The sequence below is a fragment of the Peromyscus leucopus genome, chromosome X (genome assembly GCF_004664715.2).
Source record: "Peromyscus leucopus breed LL Stock chromosome X, UCI_PerLeu_2.1, whole genome shotgun sequence".
Classification (NCBI taxonomy): Eukaryota; Metazoa; Chordata; class Mammalia; order Rodentia; family Cricetidae; genus Peromyscus; species Peromyscus leucopus.
The window spans coordinates 81,180,167-81,200,918 of NC_051083.1; the positions used below are offsets into that span (position 1 = coordinate 81,180,167).

Consider the following 20,752-nt stretch of genomic DNA (forward strand, 5'->3'; position numbering starts at 1 on the left):
TTTCCAGGTTACACATTATTTAGACTTCTACATGTTACTGTTATATTATTATAAAGTAACATTTTTGTGACTGACTAAAAGTTCCAGAACATTATAGTTTTGAGGTAAATTTTCATTTCTTCTGAAATAATTTCCTTCTTTTTCTCTACTGTAATTATAACAATCTTTGTCAGCTGTTCTTTGTGTACTTTTCATTCTATTATTGCTCTTTCAAATCATTCTTACTTATCTTATTAATCTCAATGTAATTTACATACAGTTATGAAAACAAATTCTCCAGTTTGCATTAAACTTTAGTATCCTCATCATGACCCAATCCTAGAACTAGATTATGACTAATTTGGTTTTCTTGTTCATTGTGAAGTGAGAACTTCCTTCAAAATTTAAGTTTGTGCTGTGCATCTTCGTGGGAACAGAGCACTAGTGATATCTGAGGCTACCCTAGTAAGTCCATTTCCTTATTGTTACTTTTTGGTGATCTGTAGAGGATTTACTTTGTGATTATTGAAAATTCCAACAGATTATGGCCAAATATTGATTTACTTCTCTTAACATTTTGTTCATGTTACATTTATTTGACATATACCTGCTCGTATAAAAATGTCTAAACTGAGTTCAGTTTATCTGCAATGAATTTGTTTTAAACATACTAATTTGTTTGTCTGTCACTATTTGAAAAGTGTAACCTCATTTTTATAATGAAATTATCCTTTATATACTATTGTCTGGTTTTGGTATTTTCTATTTTGCTTCTTAAATGCATATTCATTAGTTGGATGGTACTGTAAGCATGTTGATTGGTCAGCAACCATAAACACTATAAAGTCAAGACCCTTGACATATATGTCATATACTTAGTCTTAAAACTCAAATAAGTCTGATTATTATATATTCCTAGGTTTACATTTTCCATATTCTTCTCTTTCTGTGGAACTGTAAACCTGGAAATTATACTTGAATTTTATTGTAATTTGATTTTCTCTTCCTGTGATAAACAGCATGATCAAAAGTTTCTTGGAGTAGGAAAAGGTTTATGTCAGATTACACTATCAGGTGGTAGTCCATCACTGAGTGAATTCAGGGAAGGAGCTCAAGGCAGGCATCTGGAGCAGAATCCATGAAGAAAGGCTGTTTACTAGATTGGTGTTAGGCTAATTTCAGCCTACTTGCTTGCTCTATCTATATCTATCTATTTATCTATCCATCTTTACTTTGATTGTTTTACACAATGTTTTCATCCACCAACCCTTCACCAACATGCCACCTACCATGCCAGATACACCCTTCGTCCCTGTCCACCCAACTGTATGTTCTTTTTAAAAGCCCTTTCAAATCTAATGTGTGCTGTCCAAATATTCTTGGATGTGTGTCACTGCTCTGAAGGTAGTGCGATCTGGGTGAATGGAGCCAATAAATGAAGATTACTAAAGTATCATGTAATAGCCAACTTTATTAAGCGCCTCAGACAATTTATACTCTTAGGAAGAAAAGACAAGCTGTATACAATCACAAGGGTAAGTTGCATGTACCCAAAACATGATTTTCCATAGAGGCATGATTGAATAACAGCAGCAAGCAATAATCTGTAATCTGAAGTAAATTCCCTCCAATCCAATACACCTGGGACAAGCACAAAAACACATTCCAAAAATAATTCTGTGTTTTGAAAAAAAACCAAAAAACTGTAGTCTTATTTTCTTAGTGTGTTCTCATAAGCACTCAGCGTTCATCACATGACTCAATTTGAGGATATGTTCTGACAGATGTGTGGTCTTCCATTGGATATTAGTAAAATTAACTGGGGATACACTCTTATAGAAATATCTCTCTCTTTCCTGGGTGGTGGTGGTAGTGCATGCCTTTAATCCCAGCACTTGGGAGGCAGAGCCAGGTGGATCTCTGTGAGTTCAAGGCCAGCCTGGTCTACAGAGCAAGAGCCAGTACAGGCACCAAAACTACACAGAGAAACCCTGTCTCAAAAACAACAAAATCTCTCCCTCTCCTAGAAGCTAACACTTGCAAATAGCTCCAAGACTAGGGATGAGTTTGTATGCCCAAGCCCCCTCTACATGCTGGAATTTGGTCTGATTTGAACTGGTACATATCTTGGGCATGCTGTCACAACCTCTGTGATTTCATATGTGCAACTTTACTGTGTCAATAAAGTAGTACTTCCTTATACTCAGCCACCACCTCTGGATCTTGTACTCTTTCTTCCCCCTTATCCACAGTGATTCCTGAGTCTTCAGAGGAGTAATATATATATATATGTATATATATATATATATATATATATAATATATATATATATATATATATTTCATAGACTTGCTTAAAGGCAAGTTCTATGAAACTTTTGTGTGGTGTCTTCAGCAACAAGGTCTTACATTACCATCAGTTTTGAAGGGTAACTAAGTATAATATAATGGCAATAGCCTATAATGTTAGTGAATCATTGGGAACTAAGTGAAGAACTCTGAAAGAGGTAATCTGTTCTTGGTACTGGGTATTTTTTTTATTTATTCCATATGGTATGTCATAGAATCATTGTCTTCCCATTGTAGGTAACTACCTTTCTCCATTTAAACTTTTTTTGTTTTATGTTTATTTTTTTGAGACAGAGTTTCTCTGTGTAGCTTTGGAGTCTAACCTGGAACTCAATATATAGACCAGGCTGGCCTTGAACTCACAGAGATCCACCTGCCTCTGAGTGATGGGATTAAAGGTGTGTGCCCCCACCACCTCGCTCATTTAAACTTTTTTAAATGCATGTATGTTTACTCTTTAGAAAACTTCTAAAATAGTAAGTTTTCATTGGTCTTTCCAAAAATCTTTTATGTTAGTTTTCCTTCCCTATACTTCTTCCTCTTCTATGGTCTTCCCTTCACCAAGCCAATTTAACCCTCCCTGTATTTCCTTTTAAACCTTTTATACCAGTACATTTTATCTCTCCTCAATTCAAAGTAATTTTGCATGGATTTTTTATTTTTTTTTTTCTGTAATCACATATATCTGAAGACTGAAAATTAACCCAGAGATGAGAGGAAACGAAATCTTTGTATTTCTGGGTATGTGTTACCCCATGAAAAATGATTATTTCCACCTTAATCCATTTACCTGTAAATCTCATTTTATTATTCTTAATGCATGAATAAAATTTCATTGTGTAAATATACAACAATTTAATTATCCCTTAATCTGTTTGATAGACATCTAGACTCTTTCCATTTTCTGGCTATTGTGAATTAAGAAGCAATGAACATAGATGACTAGGTATCTATCTCTAGAGTAGGACATGGAATTCTTTTGGTATATACTTAAGAGTAGTATAGCTGGATCACGTGGTAGATCAACTTTTACCTTTTTGAGCATTCTCTACACTGTTTCCACAGTTGCTGCACCAGTCTTTGATCACATTAGCAATGGATTGGGGGATCCCTTTCCCCAAATCCTTGCCAGCATTTGATATCAGTTGTTTTCTCAATTAAATGAGGATTGAGTTTCATTCTTTTATATGTAGCTATACAGTTTGACCAGTGCAATCTATTGAAGATGCTGTTTCTAATGTGTATGCTTGGATTCCTTGTTGAATATCAGGTAGCTGAAGGAGTATAGTTCCTAAATTCTACTTCAGTGATCAGCAAGTCTATTTTCATGACAGTACTATGCTGGTTTTATTATTACAACTCTATAGTATTACTTGATGGTGTCTGGGATGGATAATGATAACTCCATCCATACTTAAGTTAGCTCAGGATTGTTTGGGCTATACTGAATCTTTGGTACTTTCATATGAAAATCAAAATTGAGTTTTTTCAATTGCTTTTCTAATGAGATTGTGATATATCTTTATATGGAATTTGGTTAGATGGCCATTTTTTTTACTATATTAATTCTTCTAATCCACCAATAGGGGAGATCTTTCTGTCTTTTGGTGTCTTCTTCAATTTCTTTCTTTTTTTGTGTGTGTGATGGGGGTTTACTGTGTCTTTTTTTTTTTCGGTTTTTTTCAAGACAGGGTTTCTCTGTGTAGCTTTGCGCCTTTCCTGGGACTCACTTGGTAGCCCAGACTGGCCTTGAACTCACAGAGATCCGCCTGGCTCTGCCTCCCGAGTGCTGGGATTAAAGGCGTGCACCACCACCGCCCGGCTTTACTGTGTCTTTTTTTAAAAAGATTTTTATTTTATAATTAACTTAATCTCACATATCAGCCACAGATTCCCCCATCCTCCCTCTCCCCACCTCCTAGCCCTTTCCCTAATCTACCCCCCCATTCCCACCTCCTCCAAGGCAAGGTCTCCCCTGGGGAGTCAGCCCAGCCTGGTAGATTCAGCCTGGGCAGGTCCAGTCCCCTCCTTCCTACACCAAGGCTGAGCAAAGTGTCCCAGCATAGGCCCCAGTCTCCAAAAAGCCAGCCCATGCACCAAAGACAGGTCCTGGCTTCACTGCCGGGGGTCCTCCCAGACAGTTCAAGCTAATCAACTGTCTCACTTATCCAGAGGGCCTGGTCCAGTTCCATGGGGGCTCCTCAGCCATTGGTACATAGTTCATGCATTTCTGCTAGTTTAGCTATTTGTTCCTGTGCTTTTTCCAAACATGGTCTCAATATCTCTTGCTCCTACAATCCCTCCTCCCTCTCTCACCTATTGGACTCCCGGAGCTCCACCTGGGGTTTGACCATGGATCTCTGCATCTGCTTCCATCAGACACTGGATGAGAGTTCTATCATGACAGCCAGGGTGTTCGGTCATCCCATCACCACAGCAAGTCACCTCAGGCACTCTCTTGACCATTGCCAGTAGTCTACAGTGGAGGCATCTTTGTGGATTTCTGGGGACCTCTCTAGCACTCTTCTTCTTCCTATTCCCCTAGGGTCTTCATTCATCATGGTATCTCCCTCCAGTCGTAAGGTTTTCACTGTAGAAGTCTTTCAGTTTTTCATTAAGATTTATTCCAAGAACTTTCGAGGTGATTGTAAATGGTATTGTTGCTATGATCTCTTTATAAGTGTAATTTGCAGTTGTGTATATGAAGGCTACTAATTTTAGTGTTCATTTGTATTCTGCTACTTTATGAATATATTTATCAGCTATAGGAGTTTTCTGGTTGAGTCTTTAGGTTCTTTATGTACATCACATTTTCTGCAAATAAAGATACTTGGGCTTCTTCCTTTCCTGTTTGTATGTCCCTTTTTTCTTTTCTTATTGATCTAGCTAAGACTTCAATCAACACTTTGAACAATGTGGAGAAAGTAGACTTTTATTGTTCCTGATTTTAGTGGAAATGCTTTGAGTTCCTCTGTTTAGAATGTTGTCAGTTGTAGGTTTGCTGTAAATGGTCTTTAATGTATTGTGGTAAGTTCATTTACCTTTAGTATCTCAAGGATTTTTATAATGGAAGCATGTTGGATTTGGTCGAAAGCATTTTCTTCTTCTAAAGAGATGATGACCATGTGGTTTGTATCCTGTATTCTATTTATATAGTGGATATTGATTCACATATTTTGAGCTATTCTTGCATCTCTGGGAAAAAGCAGACTCAACTTTTGGGTATGTACTTTAATTCAGTTTTCAAATGTTTAAGAATTTTTTTTAATCCATGCCTATCAGGGCTATTGGCCTATAGTTTGCTTTTTCTGATCATTCTCTGGTTTTGATAACAGTGTAATACTGGCTCCCTAAAAGGAATTTAGAATCGTCCCTTTTCTATTTTTTTTTTGGGGGGGGGATATTGTAAGCAGTATTAATGTTAGTCATTGAAAAGTCTAGAAGAATAATACACTGAACTCATCTGGCCTTCAGCCTATTTTAGATAGGTTATTTTTTCATTATTGTTTCTATGGACCTGGATGTTTGGATCTATTTAAATTATTTACTTCGTCTTGATTTACTCTGGTAGGTCATACATATCTAGGAATTCACTCATTTCTTTTAAAATTTTCAGTTCTGTTTGGATGCATTTTTAAAGATGCGTTATATGATTCTCTGGATTTCCCCAATGTCTCTTGTAAATGTCTGTCTTTGAATTTAATTTTATTAATTTGATTGTTCTCTTTTGGTTAATTTGGCTAAATGTTTTGTCAGCTTTCTTAGTGTCTTCAAAGAATTAATTCTTTCATTCGTTATTTGTATTTTTGTATGTCTATTTCCATTTAATTAGTTTCAGCCCTCATTTTGATTATTTCTTCCAATCTATATTCTTTTGGTATTGATTTTCATAATTCTCTAAGACATTCCAGTGAGTCATTAAGTTGTTTGTTTGAAATCTCACAGATTTTCTGATGTAGGCACATGATGCTATAAACTTTCCTATTATGAATGCTCAGTATTTTTCTATTTATTCTTGCCTTCTTGAGTTCTTCTTTCATCCTATTTTGAATTAATTAATAGTATGTTCTTCAGCTTCTACTATTTTTTAAAAACTTTCTATCATTTATTTTGTTGTTGTAGTCTCCCATTAATACATGGTGCTCATGGGGCGGGAGAGATGGATCAGCAGTTAAGAACATTGGCTGCTCTTCCAGAGGACCTGGATTCAATTCCCAGTACCCTCATAGCATCTCACAGCTGTCTGTAACTTCAGTTCTGGGGACATGACACCCTCACACAGACATACATGCAGGCAAAACACCAATGCGCATAAAAAATAAAATAAATAAAACATTTCCAGCCCATGGAATCAACTAGGCAGATCTTATAGGGGCTTACAGAGACTGAAGGAGCAACCACAGAACTTGTATGGTCTATGCTATATATAGACCATACATATATATATATTATATGTTGTGGCTGTTTAACTTGTTGTTTTGTGGGACTCCTAACAGTGGGTGTGGTGGTATCTCTGACTCTTTTGACTGCTCTTGGGACCCTTGACCCCTACTGAGTTGCCTTGTCCATGCTTGATATGAGGGATTGTGTCAAGTCTTATTGCATCTTGTTATACCTTATTTGGTTGATATCCCTGGTAGGTCTGCTTTTTTCTGATGGGAAACAGAAGGAGCAGTAGATTTGGGGGAGAAGGGAGATGCAGAGTGGAATTGAGTGGAGTAGAAGGAGAGGAGGCTGTGTTCATGAGAGAAAAAATAAGAAAATAAAAGAAATTCTTACTATTGACATAACATATATGCATGTGCTTGAAAAATATACATGGTGTTCAGATAGTATGCAGGATGTGATTTCAATTTTACTATATTTGTTGACACTTCCTATATGTCTGGATACATGGTCTATTCTATTTTAAAGAAGTTGCCATGGGATGCTGAGAAGAATATGTATTTTGTGTTTTGGCAGAGGTTTTGTAAATACGTGTTAGATTCATGTGACTTATGATGTTGTTTAACTCCAGGGCTTGTCTATTTAGACTTTTCCCCAGACCACCTGTATACTAGTGAGAGTATGGTTTTCAAATTACCCACTATTACTATAGTGGAGTTTGTCTATTGTTTTAAATCTAATAATATTTCTTTTTCTAAAATTGAGTTTGTTGCATGTGTTTATGATTTTAATATTTTCTCCATTTAGTTTGATGTTTGTTGCTGGCTTGCTGTATATTGCCTTTATTATGTTTAGGTATGTTCCTGGTATCCCTGATCTCTCTAAGACTTTTATCATGAAGGGGTGTTAGATTTCATCAAAGGCTTTTTCAGTATTTAATGAGATGATCATGTGGTTTTTATTTCAGCTTGTTTATATTGTGGATTACATTGACAGATTTTTGTATGTTGAACCATCCTTGTGTCTCTGGGATGAAACCTACTTGATCATGGTTGTAGCTAGAGTTTTCCTACCTTGTCCACAGTCAGGACAAATCTTTGTCACCCGCCAGTCCCACAGCTGCTCAGACCCAACGAAGTAAACACAGAGACTTATATTGCTTACAAACTGTATGGCCGTGGCAGGCTTCTTACTAACTGTTCTTATGGCTTAAATTAATCCATTTCCATAAATCTATGCCTTGCCACGTGGCTGGTGGCTTACCGGCGTCTTCACATGCTGCTGGTCATGGCGGCGGCTTGCAGCGTCTCTCCGCCTCAGCCTTCCGCTTCCCAGAATTCTCCTCTCTCCTTGTCCCACCTACTTCTTGCCTGGCCACTGGCCAATTAGTGTTTTATTTATTGACCAATCATAGCAATACAGACATACAGACCGTCCCACAGTACTTGGCATTCAGAAAATTCAAAGTTAGAAGAGCATTATGCAGTCTATTTCTGGGGGTTTTTGTTACCCATTTCTGTTTATTTAGCATATCCTTTAGAGTTCTGTTTGATCTTTCTATAACTGCTTGACTTGTAGGATTATGTGGTATGCCTGTAATATGCTTTATATTGTAATAAGCAAAAAACTGTTTCATTTTAACAGAGACATATGATGGAGCATTGTCAGTTTTGATTTGTGCAGGTATACCCATGATGGCCATAACTTCTAGCAAATGAGTGATTGCAGAATCAGCCTTTTCAGAACTCAAAGCAGTTGCCCATTGAAATCCTGAAAAAGTATCAATGGTGTGGTGTACATATTTCAGTTTTCCAAATTCTGCAAAGTGAAACACGTCCATCTGCCAGATTTCATTTCTCTGAGTACCCTTTGGGTTACATCCTGCTGGTAGGAAAACTCTAGCTACAAATGGCGCCCAACGTGTTGGCAAGAGTTTCCACCTAAAACCTGAGAAAAAAGATTCTAAAACGGAGCTAAAAACAGTTCCTAGTTGTCTCTCTCAAATGAGCAGTAGCTGCCGGTTTGAGTTCCTGGCGGGTTCCTGGCGTGTGCGCTTGACCTGCAGTATGGCGGGAATGAGGCCTCTGCAAGTGGCACATTAAGCTGCATGGTGGATTTAGCCTTTGCTAGTACAAAACAAAAAGAGGTTTCTGGGCTACACGCTGCTTTGATAAGAAGCATAGACCCACTATTTCTGAGAATTGATGGCTCCCAAAGCTGGTGGAAAACGTACCACCGCCATGTTGGGAAGCTGAAGTGGGCGGAGCCAGCAGCCACAGTGCTAAGAAGGCTGCAGTTTAAAGCAATAGGCTCAAGGTACTATAAAACATAAGCCACATAAAGATGGTTACCACACAGAGAATCTGGATTATGTTCTCTTTGATATTCGTAACTGAAAAAAAACATTTGATTGCAAAAGCTATTGAGTTATGCCAAAATGTGTATTTTAAAGGTACCTTGACTTCAAAATTCGGCTATAAGGATATGTTGCTTTGGAAAAGAGGCTCTGCTTTTGTTTCTACAGAAAGCCAGAGGCTATGGATTTGTTCCAGATTAAGATACATCAGGTTTGACCAGCCAAGACCCCCTGAAAGGTCTCCGATGACACCATGGCCCAGATGATCCAACATCCAGAATCGTTTCAAGGCAACTGGCTCAGACGATACAGTCTCACGGACTACTCCATGATCCTAAAATTTTCCTTGTGTCCCCATAAGATACAGCGCCCCCCTCCAGCAGGAAGTAGTAAGAGAAGCTACGCCCAAATTCCCAAATATACCAAGCTGGCTTTGGAGATGTGTAAAAGTTAAAACATTCCTTTTTAAAAAAAGAAGAAAGGGGAAGTGCTGTGGATATCACTCTATATAAATAAAACACTGGTGGCCAGTGACCAGGCAGGAAGTATAGGCGGGACAAAGAGAGAGGAGAATTGGGGAAACAGGAAGAAGGAGGAGGGACACTGCAGCCACCGCCAGGAGAGGCAACCTGTAAAGATGCCGGTAAGCCACCAGCCACGTGGCAAGGTATAGATTTATAAAAATGGGTTAATTTAAGATAAAAGAACAGTTAGCAGAAAGCCTGCCACGGCCATACAGTTTATAAGTGATATAAGCGTCTGAGTGATTATTTTATAAGTGGATTGTGGGACTGCGGGGCTTGGGGAACCTGGAGAGAAGCCCTCCAGCTACACATGGTGGATGATTTTTTGATGTGTTTTTGGATTTGGTTTGCTAGTATTTTATTGAGTATTTTTGCATCAATGTTCATGAGGGAGATTGGTCTGTAATTCTCTTTCTTAGTTGGGGATTTATGTGGTTTGGGTATCAGTGTACCTCTAGCCATGTAAAATTAGTTTGACAATACTCCTTCTGTTTCTATTGTGTGGAACAATTTGAGGAGTATTGGTATGAGCTCTTTGGAATTCTGGTGGAATTCTGCACTGAAACCATATGGTCCTGAGCTTTTTTCGTTGGGAGAATTTTAATGACTGTTTCTATTTCCTTAGGGGTTATAGGTCCATTTAAATTGTTTATCTAGTCTTGATTTAATTTTAGTATGTGGTACCTATCTAGAAAATTGTCCATTTTTTTTTACATTTTCCAATTTTGTGGAGTACAGGTTTTTGAAGTATGACCTGAAGATTCTCTGAATTTCTTCATTGTCTGTTGTTATATCTCGTCCTTTTCATTTCTGATTTTGTTAATTTGGATATTCTCTCTCTGCCTTTTGGTAAATTTGGATAAGGGTTTGTCTATCTTGTTTATTTTCTCAAAGAACCAAATCTTTGTTTCATTGATTCTTTGTAGTATTCTGTTTGTTTCTATTTTATTGATTTTAGCCCTCAATTTGATTATTTCCTGTCTTCTACTCCTCCTCTGTGAGTTTGCCTCTTTTTGTTCTACAGCTTTCAGATGTGCTGTTAAGTAGCTAGTGTAAGATTTCTTCATGTTATTTATGTAGGCACTTAGTGCTATGAACTTTCCTCTTGTTACTGATTTCATAGTGTCCCATAAGTTTGGGTATGTTGTACATTCATTTTCATACAATTCTAGGAAGACTTTAATTTCTTTCTTTATCTCCTCCTTGACCCAGTGGTGATTCAGTTGAGCATTGTTCAGTTTCAATGAGTTTGTAAGCTTTCCACAATTTGTGTTATTGTTGAATTCTAACTTTAAGCCATAGTGATCTGCCCTGCAGGGCTACAAGGTTCTCGACCACCCTAATGAGGCAATGTAGGGACAGGAGATACAAAGGAAAACACACCGAGTCTAGATTCTGATCAGGGTACAACTTTATTTCCTTCCACAAGGGCTTATATAGTTCCTGCAGGGAGTGGGGAGCAAGAAGCTGTCATCTGCATAAGGTGGGGCAAGCTAACAGGATGTTTGTATAGGATGTTTACAGGGTGAAAGGGTCAAGGGCTCTGACTCAATGCCCTGTTGCTAGGCAACCTGACTGTAAGCTGATCTAGTTCCCTGTCTTATCAGAGGTCTGTATTTTTCCACTAACTAGAGATTCTGTACTTGTCCCTGACAGTGATCCAATAAGATAAAGGGGGTTATTCCATTTTTTTTTTGTATCTGTTGAGGTTTGCTTTGTGACTGAGAATGTGGTCAATTTTAGAGAAGGTTCTTTGAGGTGCTGAGAAGAAGGTATATTCTTTTGTGTTTGTGTGAAATATTCTGTAATTGTTTATTAAGTTCATTTGAGGCAGAACATTTATTTGTTTCCTTATTTCTCTATTAAGTTTCTGTCTGACATACCTGCCCATTGGTGAGAGTGGGGTGTCGAAGTCTCCCACTATTAGTGTGTGTGGTTTGATGTATAATTAAACTTTAGTAATGTTTCTTTTACAAACATGGGTGCCCTTGTGTTTGGGGCATAGATGTTCAGAATTGAGAATTCACCTTGATGAATTTTTTTTAAATTTATTTATTTATTATGTATACAGTGCACATATCCCTGCAGACCAGAAGAGGGCACCAGATCTCATTACAGATGGTTGTGAGCCACCATGTGGTTGCTGGGAATTGAACTCAGGACCTTTGGAAGAGCAAGCAGTGCTCTTAACCACTGAGCCCATCTCTCCAGCCCACCTTGATGAATTTTTACTGTGATAGAAATGAAATGTCCTTCTCCATCTCTTTTGATTAATTTTGGTTTAAAGTCTATTTTGTTAGATATTAGTATAGCTATACCAGCTTGTTTCTTAGGTCCATTTGATTGGACAATCTTTCCCCAACCCTTTGCTCTGAGGTAATGTTTGTCTTTGAGGTTGAGTTTTGTTTCTTTTATGCAGCAGAAGGATAGATCCTGTTTTCATACCCATTCTGTTAGCCTGTATCTTTTTATAGGTGAATTGAGTCTATTAATATTGACAGATAATGACCAGTGATTATTAATTCCTGTTATTTTTTTAAAGATTTATTTATTCATTTATTATGTATACAGCATGTATGACTGCAGGCCAGAAGAGGGCACCAGATCTCGTTACAGATGGTTGTGAGCCACCATGTGGTTGCTGGGAACTGAACTCAGGACCTCTGGAAGAGCAGTCCGTGCTCTTAACCTCTGAGCCATCTCTCCAGCCCATTCCTGTTATTTTTTTAGTGGTGGTTGTAGTGGTATGTGTCCCTTCTTTGGGACTTGCTGGTGTGAGGTTATCTATTCCCTGTGTTTTCATGGGTGAAGCTAACTTCCTTGGGTTGGAGTTTTCCTTTTAGTATTTTCTGTATGGCTGGGTTTGTGGATAGGTATTGTTTAAATCTGATTTTGTCATGAAATATCTTGTTTTTGCCATCTATGGTGACTGCATGTTTTGCTGGGTAGCATAGTCTGGGCTGGCATCTCTGGTCTCTTAATGTCTGTACAGGATCTTCTGGCTTTCAGAGTTTCCATTGAGAAGCTGATTATAATTCTGAAAAATCTGCATTTATATGTACTTTGGCCTTTTTCCTTTTCATCTATTAAAATTCTTTATTTATTCTGTATGTTTAGTGGTTTGATTATTATGTGGAAAGGTGACTTTTTTTTGGTCCAGCCCATTTGGTGTTCTGTAAGCTTCAAGTACCTCCATAGGCATGTCCTTCATTAGGTAGGGAAAGTTTTCCTCTATGATTTTGTTGAATATATTTACTGTGCCTTTGAGCTGGAATTCTTCTTCTTCTATCCCTATTATTCTTAGGTTTGGTCTTTTCATAGTGTCCCAGATCTCCTGGATATTTTGTGTTAAGAATTTTTTGGCTTTACTGTTTTCTTTGAACAATGAATCTATTTCCTCTACTATCTCTTCAATTCCTGAGATAATGTCTTCCATCTCTAGTATTATGTTGATTATGTTTGCATCTATAGTTCCTGTTCATTTACCCAGATTTTCCATTTCCAGGATTCCCTTGGGTTGTGTTTTGTCTATTGTCTCTATTTCAATTTTCAAGTCTTGAACTGTTTTCTTCATCTGTTTGATTGTCTTTTCTTGGCTTTCTTTAAGGGATTTATAGATTTCTTCCCGGTTTTTTCTTTGATTTTTCCTCTGTTTATTTAAGAGGATTTTTCATTTCCTCCTTAAGGACCTCTATCGTCTTCATAAAATTATTCTTAAGGTCGTTTTCATCTGCTTCATCTGTGTTTGGATGTTCAGGTCTTGCTGTTATAGAACCATGAGTTTCTGGTGGTGCCATATTGCTCTTTATGTTGTTGGATGTATTCTTACACTGCTGTCTGCCCATCTCTTCCCCCAATTGGTGCAGGTCGGGCCTGTGGCTCTGGTGGTCACTGATGTGGCAGGGGATGGTTTACAGGGGTGGGGGGATGCTGCTGCTGCCAGGTTGCTGGGAATGAGGATGTGGAGGAAGGGCATGTGATATGCCCTAGGGGGGTTAGGACCAAAGGAGCAGGGTTGTCCAGTTGGGAGCTAAGACACTTAGCTCTTTGGCCAATCAGTGCATGTGGGGCTTGTGGCTCAAGTGGTCACTGATGTGGATGGTTGGCAGAGGGATGCTGCTGCTGCCAAGTCATTGGGGCTGAGGTCAGTTATACATTTCTTAAATCTGTTTTTAATCTTGGGATATTTCTTTCTCCTTTAATTATGACTGATGGTTTTGCTGGTTTAGTAGTGGGTCCTGGCATCTCTGGTTTTTCAAAACTTGTAGAACTGTAGTCCAATTCTTTGTTTTTCATATTTTCCATTTGAAAATCTGCTATTATTTTGATGGGCCTTCTTTTGTAAGGGACTTGATTATTCTTTCTTGTTATTTTCATTATCATTTCTTTGTTTTGTACACTTGACGTTTTGAATATTAAACAACATGTGGATTTTTTTTCTGATCCTAGTTTATGTTCTGTATGTCTCTTAGATATTGGATGACATTTCTTTCCTTACAATAGGGTCATTTTCTTATATGTTTTTATTGAAAATGCATTCTGTGCGTTTGACTTGGATCTCTTGTGCTTCTAAATCTATTATTTATAGGTTTGGTATTTGTATAGGATTCCAAAGATCTTGTATCTTTTATTGTTTGTTGTTTTTGTTTATATATTTTTATTTGATATTTTGTTTGACTGAGTGATCTAATCCCTCTACCTTGCGTTCAAGACCTGCTATTCTGTATTATTCTAGGTACAGTCTAATAGATGAGGCTTTTCTTTGAATAATTTGTTTGAATTCTTGCATTTTTTAATTGTAAGTCTTATTTCATTTTGGCTTTTTTTCAGAGACTCTATCTCTTTGTCAAAAATCTGTTTTCAGTCATCCTTGTTCCACATCTAGTATCCTCCTATGATTGAGTACATACCATATTTGTCTTTCTGAGTCTGGGTTACCTCACTCAGGATGATTTTTTCTAGATCCATACATTTGCCTGCAAACCTCATGATGTCATTGTTTTTCTCTGCTGAGTAGTATTCCATTGTGTATATGTGCCACAATTTATTTATCCATTCTTCAGTTGAAGGGCATCTAGGTTGTTTCTAGGATTTGGCTATTACAAACAATGCTGATATAAAAATAGCTGAGCAAGTGCTCTTGTAGTATGATTGAGCATTTCTTGGGTATATGCCCAAGAGTGGTATAGCTGGATCTTGGGGGAGATTGATTCCCAATTTCCTAAGAAAACGCCATATTGATTTCCAGCTACTCACATCACCAGTGAGGCTACCTGTAAAACAGGACCCCAAGAAAGACACGGGGATCACCCAATGACAGAGAAATGGCTGAGATCTACATGAACAGCCTGGACATGAGTGGGAGCAATGAACAGCGAGGGTCGAGGGAAAGAGAGCAGGAGATCCCACCTGGATCAAGAACAGAGAGGGAGAACAAGGAATAGGAAACCATGGTAAATGAAGACCACATGAGAAAAGGAAGAAACAAAGTGCTAAAGAGGCCCACAGAAATCCACAAAGATACCCCCACAAAAGACTGCTGGCAATGGCCGAGAGACAGCCGGGACTGACTTACTCTGGTGATGGGATGGCCAAACACCCTAATAGTTGTGCCAGAAACCCCATCCAAGGACGGAGGAATCTGGATGCAGAGATCCACGGCTAGGCCCCGGGTGGAGCGCTCGGAGTCTAATTAGCGAGAAAGAGGAGGGTTTATATGAGTGAGAATTGTTGAAACCAAGGTTGGATAAAGCACAGGGACAAATAGCCAAATGAATGGAAACACATGAACTATGAACCAAAGGCTGAGGGTCCCCCAACTGGATCAGGCCCTCTGAATAGGTGAGACAGTTGATTGGCTTGATCTGTTTGGGAGGCATCTAGGCAGTGGTACCAGGTCCTGGGCTCGCTGCATGAGATAGCTGTTTGAAACCTGAGACTTATACAGGGACGCTTGGCTCAATCTAGAAGGAGGGGACTGGACCTGCCTGGACTGAGTCTATCAGGTTGATCTCAGTCCTCGGGGGGTGGCCTTGATCTGGAGGTGGTGGGAATGGAGGGTGGTCTGGGGGCTGGCAGGAAGTGGGAGAACAAGGGAATCTGTGGCTGTTATGTAGAACTGAATAGTATTGTAAAATAAAAGAAAAAAATAAACAGGATTAAAAAATCTGTTTTCAGATATTTATTTGTGTTGTCTCAATAATTATTATGGCATTTATTCATGTCCTCTGGACTTATTTTATAAATGGTTTATTATTGCTATTTTCGAAACCATTGTCTTCATAAAACATCTAGGCCACTTTTGTCAGGGGATGATGCCTTTAGAACATTAGCTTTTGGTGTATACTTAATGTTTTGGTTATTCATGTTTGTATATTTACATTGAAACCTAGGCATGTGGAGTTAGGTCATTGGTGGTATTTCTTGGTATAGAAATCTTATCTCTTTTTAGTTGAGTATTTGAAGATCTGTTTCCTGTTACTCCAACTAGTCAGGTGGTTGACATGCTGTATGAGTCTTTTTCAAGATGTGGTCAGATTCTTTTGGAATTATAAGTTTCCTAGGTATACTTCCCTTAAAAAATGAAAGCCATCCCAGGCCTGTTTTTCAGCTTACTCATAGCAGGTTACCTCTCTCCTTCTTCACTCTCAACTTCTGTATATGTCGAAGGTTCATCTATAAACTATTATACTCTAATTAAACTTTTTGAGGCATTAATAGAGTAATCCCTTGTGTCACCATGCCACCACATGTATAATTAATAATTAGTCCAATGTTATTACTGACACTGTGAATAATACTATTTTAGTAATATAAATGGAATTAATATGGATATTTATTCTTTACACAAATATATTATGGTTTTATACTATATACTACCATAAAATTTCCATCTTAATCTTTGAGTAGATTACATCATTTACATGTTATAAAGGTCTAACATCTCCACTATAAGGATGTTCCAAATTTGATTGGGTGTCAATGTCAAGTTGCAAACTCCAAGAATATTGATCAGAATTTTCTTCTGCCACAGATTTGAAAATATTGGAGCAATAACTTGAATAAGTATAGTATACAAATTCTCACACTGACTCATATAGTACAAAGTATTGGGAATTTCTTTCACTTAAATGATAAATGGAAATTGAAAATATAAAAATAAAAGTGTGAAATATAAAGTGCTAATGGACAAATAGACAATATATAAAATATATTATGAAGACTGATAATGCAAATGGCATGCATAGAAAGTGGTAAAAAATTATCGTCTCCAACATGATAGACAAAACTGAAGACAACACCATGTAAAATCTTTAAATGTCCATATATGTGTACTGAACAAACAAGAAAAGCTATTGTACTCATCCTAGTTAGTTTTGAACCCATGTAAACATTTCATCAGAAAACTTGAAATTTTATGATAATTTAATTTACTATTTTTAGAAAGGACATTTACACACACACATGCACACACACACACACACACACACACACATACACATACACAGAAGAATGTGATTAACAACGGGATAATGATAGTGAAGTTTAACACCCAGTATGCAGGTCATTTTCTTTTACATAAGGAAGTATTTTTCCTATTAAATCAACATCAAATACAACTAACATACATGTAACTTTTCATAGTGATGTTATTTGTCAGACAACAAGGCTTTTAAGCACTGTCCACACTTTCTGAGTGTTTTGGTGTGTGCATGTTCTTTATTAGTACAAAGCACATTAATAAAAACAAAATGCTCTTGCATTCTTCCAAGTCCGCAGGCTAAATGAAAATAAACTTTTGAGTATTCTGATGAACTTGGTACCAAGTAGGCCATTCATGAAACAATTTAAATAACTTCTACCACGAAATCTCTTTCAGTGTGCATACACTATATAATATTGTAAACTTTTATTTTATGAGGATCCTCGAGTTCTGAATGTCAGACTTACCTTTTTTCAGGAAGTCAGTAGCAAGCTTTTTACATTTTATGAAAGTAACATTATGTGGAGAAATCTTAATGTCTAAATTTGTCCTATATTCGGAACTTCAGTTGAGAAAGATGCCTTCTGATTTACTCTATAATCCCATGTAAACAATGACATTCCAGTGTCCGTTTCAATTTTTGCATTTGTTTGATGAAAGAACTGCAATGATAATATAAAATATTTCTAAGATTCAATTTATAAATATTTAACATTTTTTTTTTTTATTTTTCAGCATTGTAGTGCATATTGAGATACACCAACAGTTCTCGGAAGTTTCCAAGCTTAATTACATTGGAGCCTCTTGAAATTGTCCCATGCTTTCAGATTTATCATCTAACAAACATTGACAACTAGACCAGCAGAAGAGATAAGGCCAACATATCAAGCATCTTTATGGGCAAGTAATTTCAGTAGTTCATCATACTCACCAGCTCTAGCTAAACTAGTGATCGCCTGTGTCAAACAGATAGCATCACTTTTATGTTATCCAGCTTAAGGGAAAGTGACATGAGTCTATAAGAATTGCTGTAGCTGCTCTAGCCTATCACTACATTTGAAGATGAGTACATTTGAAGAGGGTACGGAGCCAGTAACAGTCGAAATTGTGAGCTCTGTCTTACTTACTGAAGACACAGACAGGAACCTCATTCTTTGCCTTCAGAATGAAGCTGGTGAAATGGAAAACCCTACTGAACCTCAGAATAAGAGGCCTTGTTTGTCCACAGAGGATGATTCAACGACTCCTTACATGCCAGCTGCTGCAGTCCCACTACCAGAAATGGAGCAGAGCTTTGATTTGGTCACAACTACAGCCACAGAGGTGGCAGGTGAAGAGATTACTGAGGGAACTACGATGCAGTTCCAGATTTTACAGGATGACAAAACAGATGAAGGATTCCCCTTGGCTAGTGAACAAGAGTCAATCGTTAGTCAAGCGTGGTTAAGAGGTAAAGAAGATAAAGATAAGCTAACCAGACAAGGACATAAATGGAAGCAGGGGATGTGGTCCAAGGAAGAAACAGATATTTTGATGAACAACATTGAACGTTATATGAAGGAACATGAAATAGAGAATGCTGCAGAAATCATTTTTAAGATGTCAAAAGGTAAAAGAAAAGATTTCTACAAAACTATATCATTGGGTCTGAATCGGCCTTTGTTTTCAGTTTATAGGAGAGTGGTCCGAATGTATGATGACAGAAACCATGTGGGAAAGTACACCCCTGCAGAAATTCAAAAGCTCAAGGAACTCTGGCAACGACATGGCAATGACTGGATAACAATAGGTGCCGCCATGGGAAGAAGTCCATCTTCTGTCAAAGACCGGTGCCGACTGTTGAAGGATACTTGTAACACGGGAAAATGGACCGAAGAAGAAGAACGGATTCTCGGAGATGTGGTTCATGAACTGACTCACACTGAGGTGGATGAGAAGGTCACACATGGTGTATGTTGGGCAACAGTCGCTCAGAGAGTAGGTACTCGCTCAGCAAAGCAGTGTCGTGCTAAATGGCTCAACTACCTGAACTGGAAACAGACTGGAGGGATTGAGTGGACCAGGAAAGATGAAGTCACTCTCATCCACATGTTAGCAGAGCTTAATGTAGCTGATGAAAATGAAATTCACTGGGATGACTTAGCTAAAGGATGGAAAAGTGTTCGTTCACCACAATGGCTGCGTAGTAAATGGTGGACCATCAAAAGGCAAATTACAAATCATAAGGACTTTGCATTCCCAGTCCTAGTAAAATGTCTTCAACAAATATATGAGAGCCAAAGTGCCAGCCTCATGTTTTGGGAGAATAAATCAGGATCAGAAGTTGCAGATAGCAACCCTGATACCAGTGTTGAACAAGTTCCCTTTGGAGTCACGGGTGTAGAAGATAATAACAGTACATCTATGAGTACAGGACCTGTGACAGGATTGCAAATTACACTCCAGATCATCCCTGACTCAACAGATGTGGCTATTGTTAACTCTGAAACAATAACCCCGCCCAGTGGACCACAATAGATATTTGATATTCTTCCTTCTTTCCATTTATGTTTTCTTCCCTCACCTTGGACCTATTTCCTTCAAACAAGCTCAACTCATGGCCCTTTTTTAACTCCAACCTGACGGCTGCTGTACCTTCTTCTCCTAACCTATCACATTTCATCTTCTATTCCCAGAACATCTATTGAACACTAATCAATGACATGTGGCGTGTCATACACCAAGAATCATCACTATAACGGCTGAAAAAAAAATAGCATTACTTTTTTCACATCCCAAGCAGAATTGGCAGTCAATAGTGACATCTATTGTTCTAATTTTCATGGACTTGCAAATGTATTCAAAGCGGACAATTTCTCTGACAGAATTCTTCAGCTAAGATAACTCTGCAACCATCATTTAGTGATGCTCATGTTTTTAACTCAGAGACCCAAGCAGCATAGAGCTAGTGAACTGTGCTGATTACAGCAGAAGAATTCCATGACACCAGCCAAAAGAATAAGAAATTTACTCTGATTTATCCAGTGCTTGAGTTACTGAGGATTGAGTCACTCACCATAGTAGAGAAAGAGCAATACACAAGTGGTAACAAAACTACGCTTGGTGCCCCTTCACTACCTGACTCTATCAAGGCATGGGATTTTACAGGTACTAAACCTGTCTTGCCTTTCACAGTACTAACAAGTCTTATAATCAAAAACAGCAAGGATCGAAAACCATTGAATCCTCTTTGGGCAGCCCTATTTCTATAGACTTCAAGGATATTGGACTTGCTAAAATATTACTAGCTTATCCTTAGAAACAAGCAAAAATGCCAAAGAAGTGTTATTGTATCTGTAGAGGAACAGGAGCGATGCCCAAGGGACTTTACTTTCTAATATCCTGACTCACATAGCTACAGTCGTTAGCTATGAACTTTAAGACTATGTCCTTTTTTTTTTTTTTTTTTTTTTTTTTTTTTTTTTTTTTTTTTTTTACTGTTTTTAGTACATCTGAGATCGTTTTATGACAGCCTGTAAATGAGTGAATGATGAGCAGTTTAATTGCACATATCCCTATTGAATGTTACTAGGAGGGAATGTTTTTCACCTCAGCTCCTGGAAAGTTTCCAAGTTACTAAAGGTCAACTGCAGTAATATTCATGTCTATAGTTTAGTCATAGTATTTTATCCAGCCT

The 20,752-nt window shown here is 37.8% G+C and overlaps 1 protein-coding gene across 1 annotated transcript; it reads left to right on the plus strand.

The window, feature by feature from the left end:
* The first annotated feature begins 362 nt into the window (after window positions 1-362).
* Window positions 363-20,500, plus strand: LOC114688440 (cyclin-D-binding Myb-like transcription factor 1). The gene is made up of 2 exons (XM_037199090.1): window positions 363-444; window positions 17,812-20,500. Exon 2 carries the CDS (start codon window positions 18,139-18,141, stop codon window positions 19,591-19,593), a length of 1,455 nt encoding a protein of 484 aa, XP_037054985.1. The 5' UTR covers window positions 363-444; window positions 17,812-18,138; the 3' UTR covers window positions 19,594-20,500.
* Window positions 20,501-20,752: the final 252 nt, after the last annotated feature.

What these genes read in the sequence shown, in the direction of transcription:
- LOC114688440 (XM_037199090.1), top strand. Translation starts at nt 18,139, where the DNA reads ATGAGTACATTTGAAGAGGGTACGGAGCCAGTAACAGTCGAAATTGTG.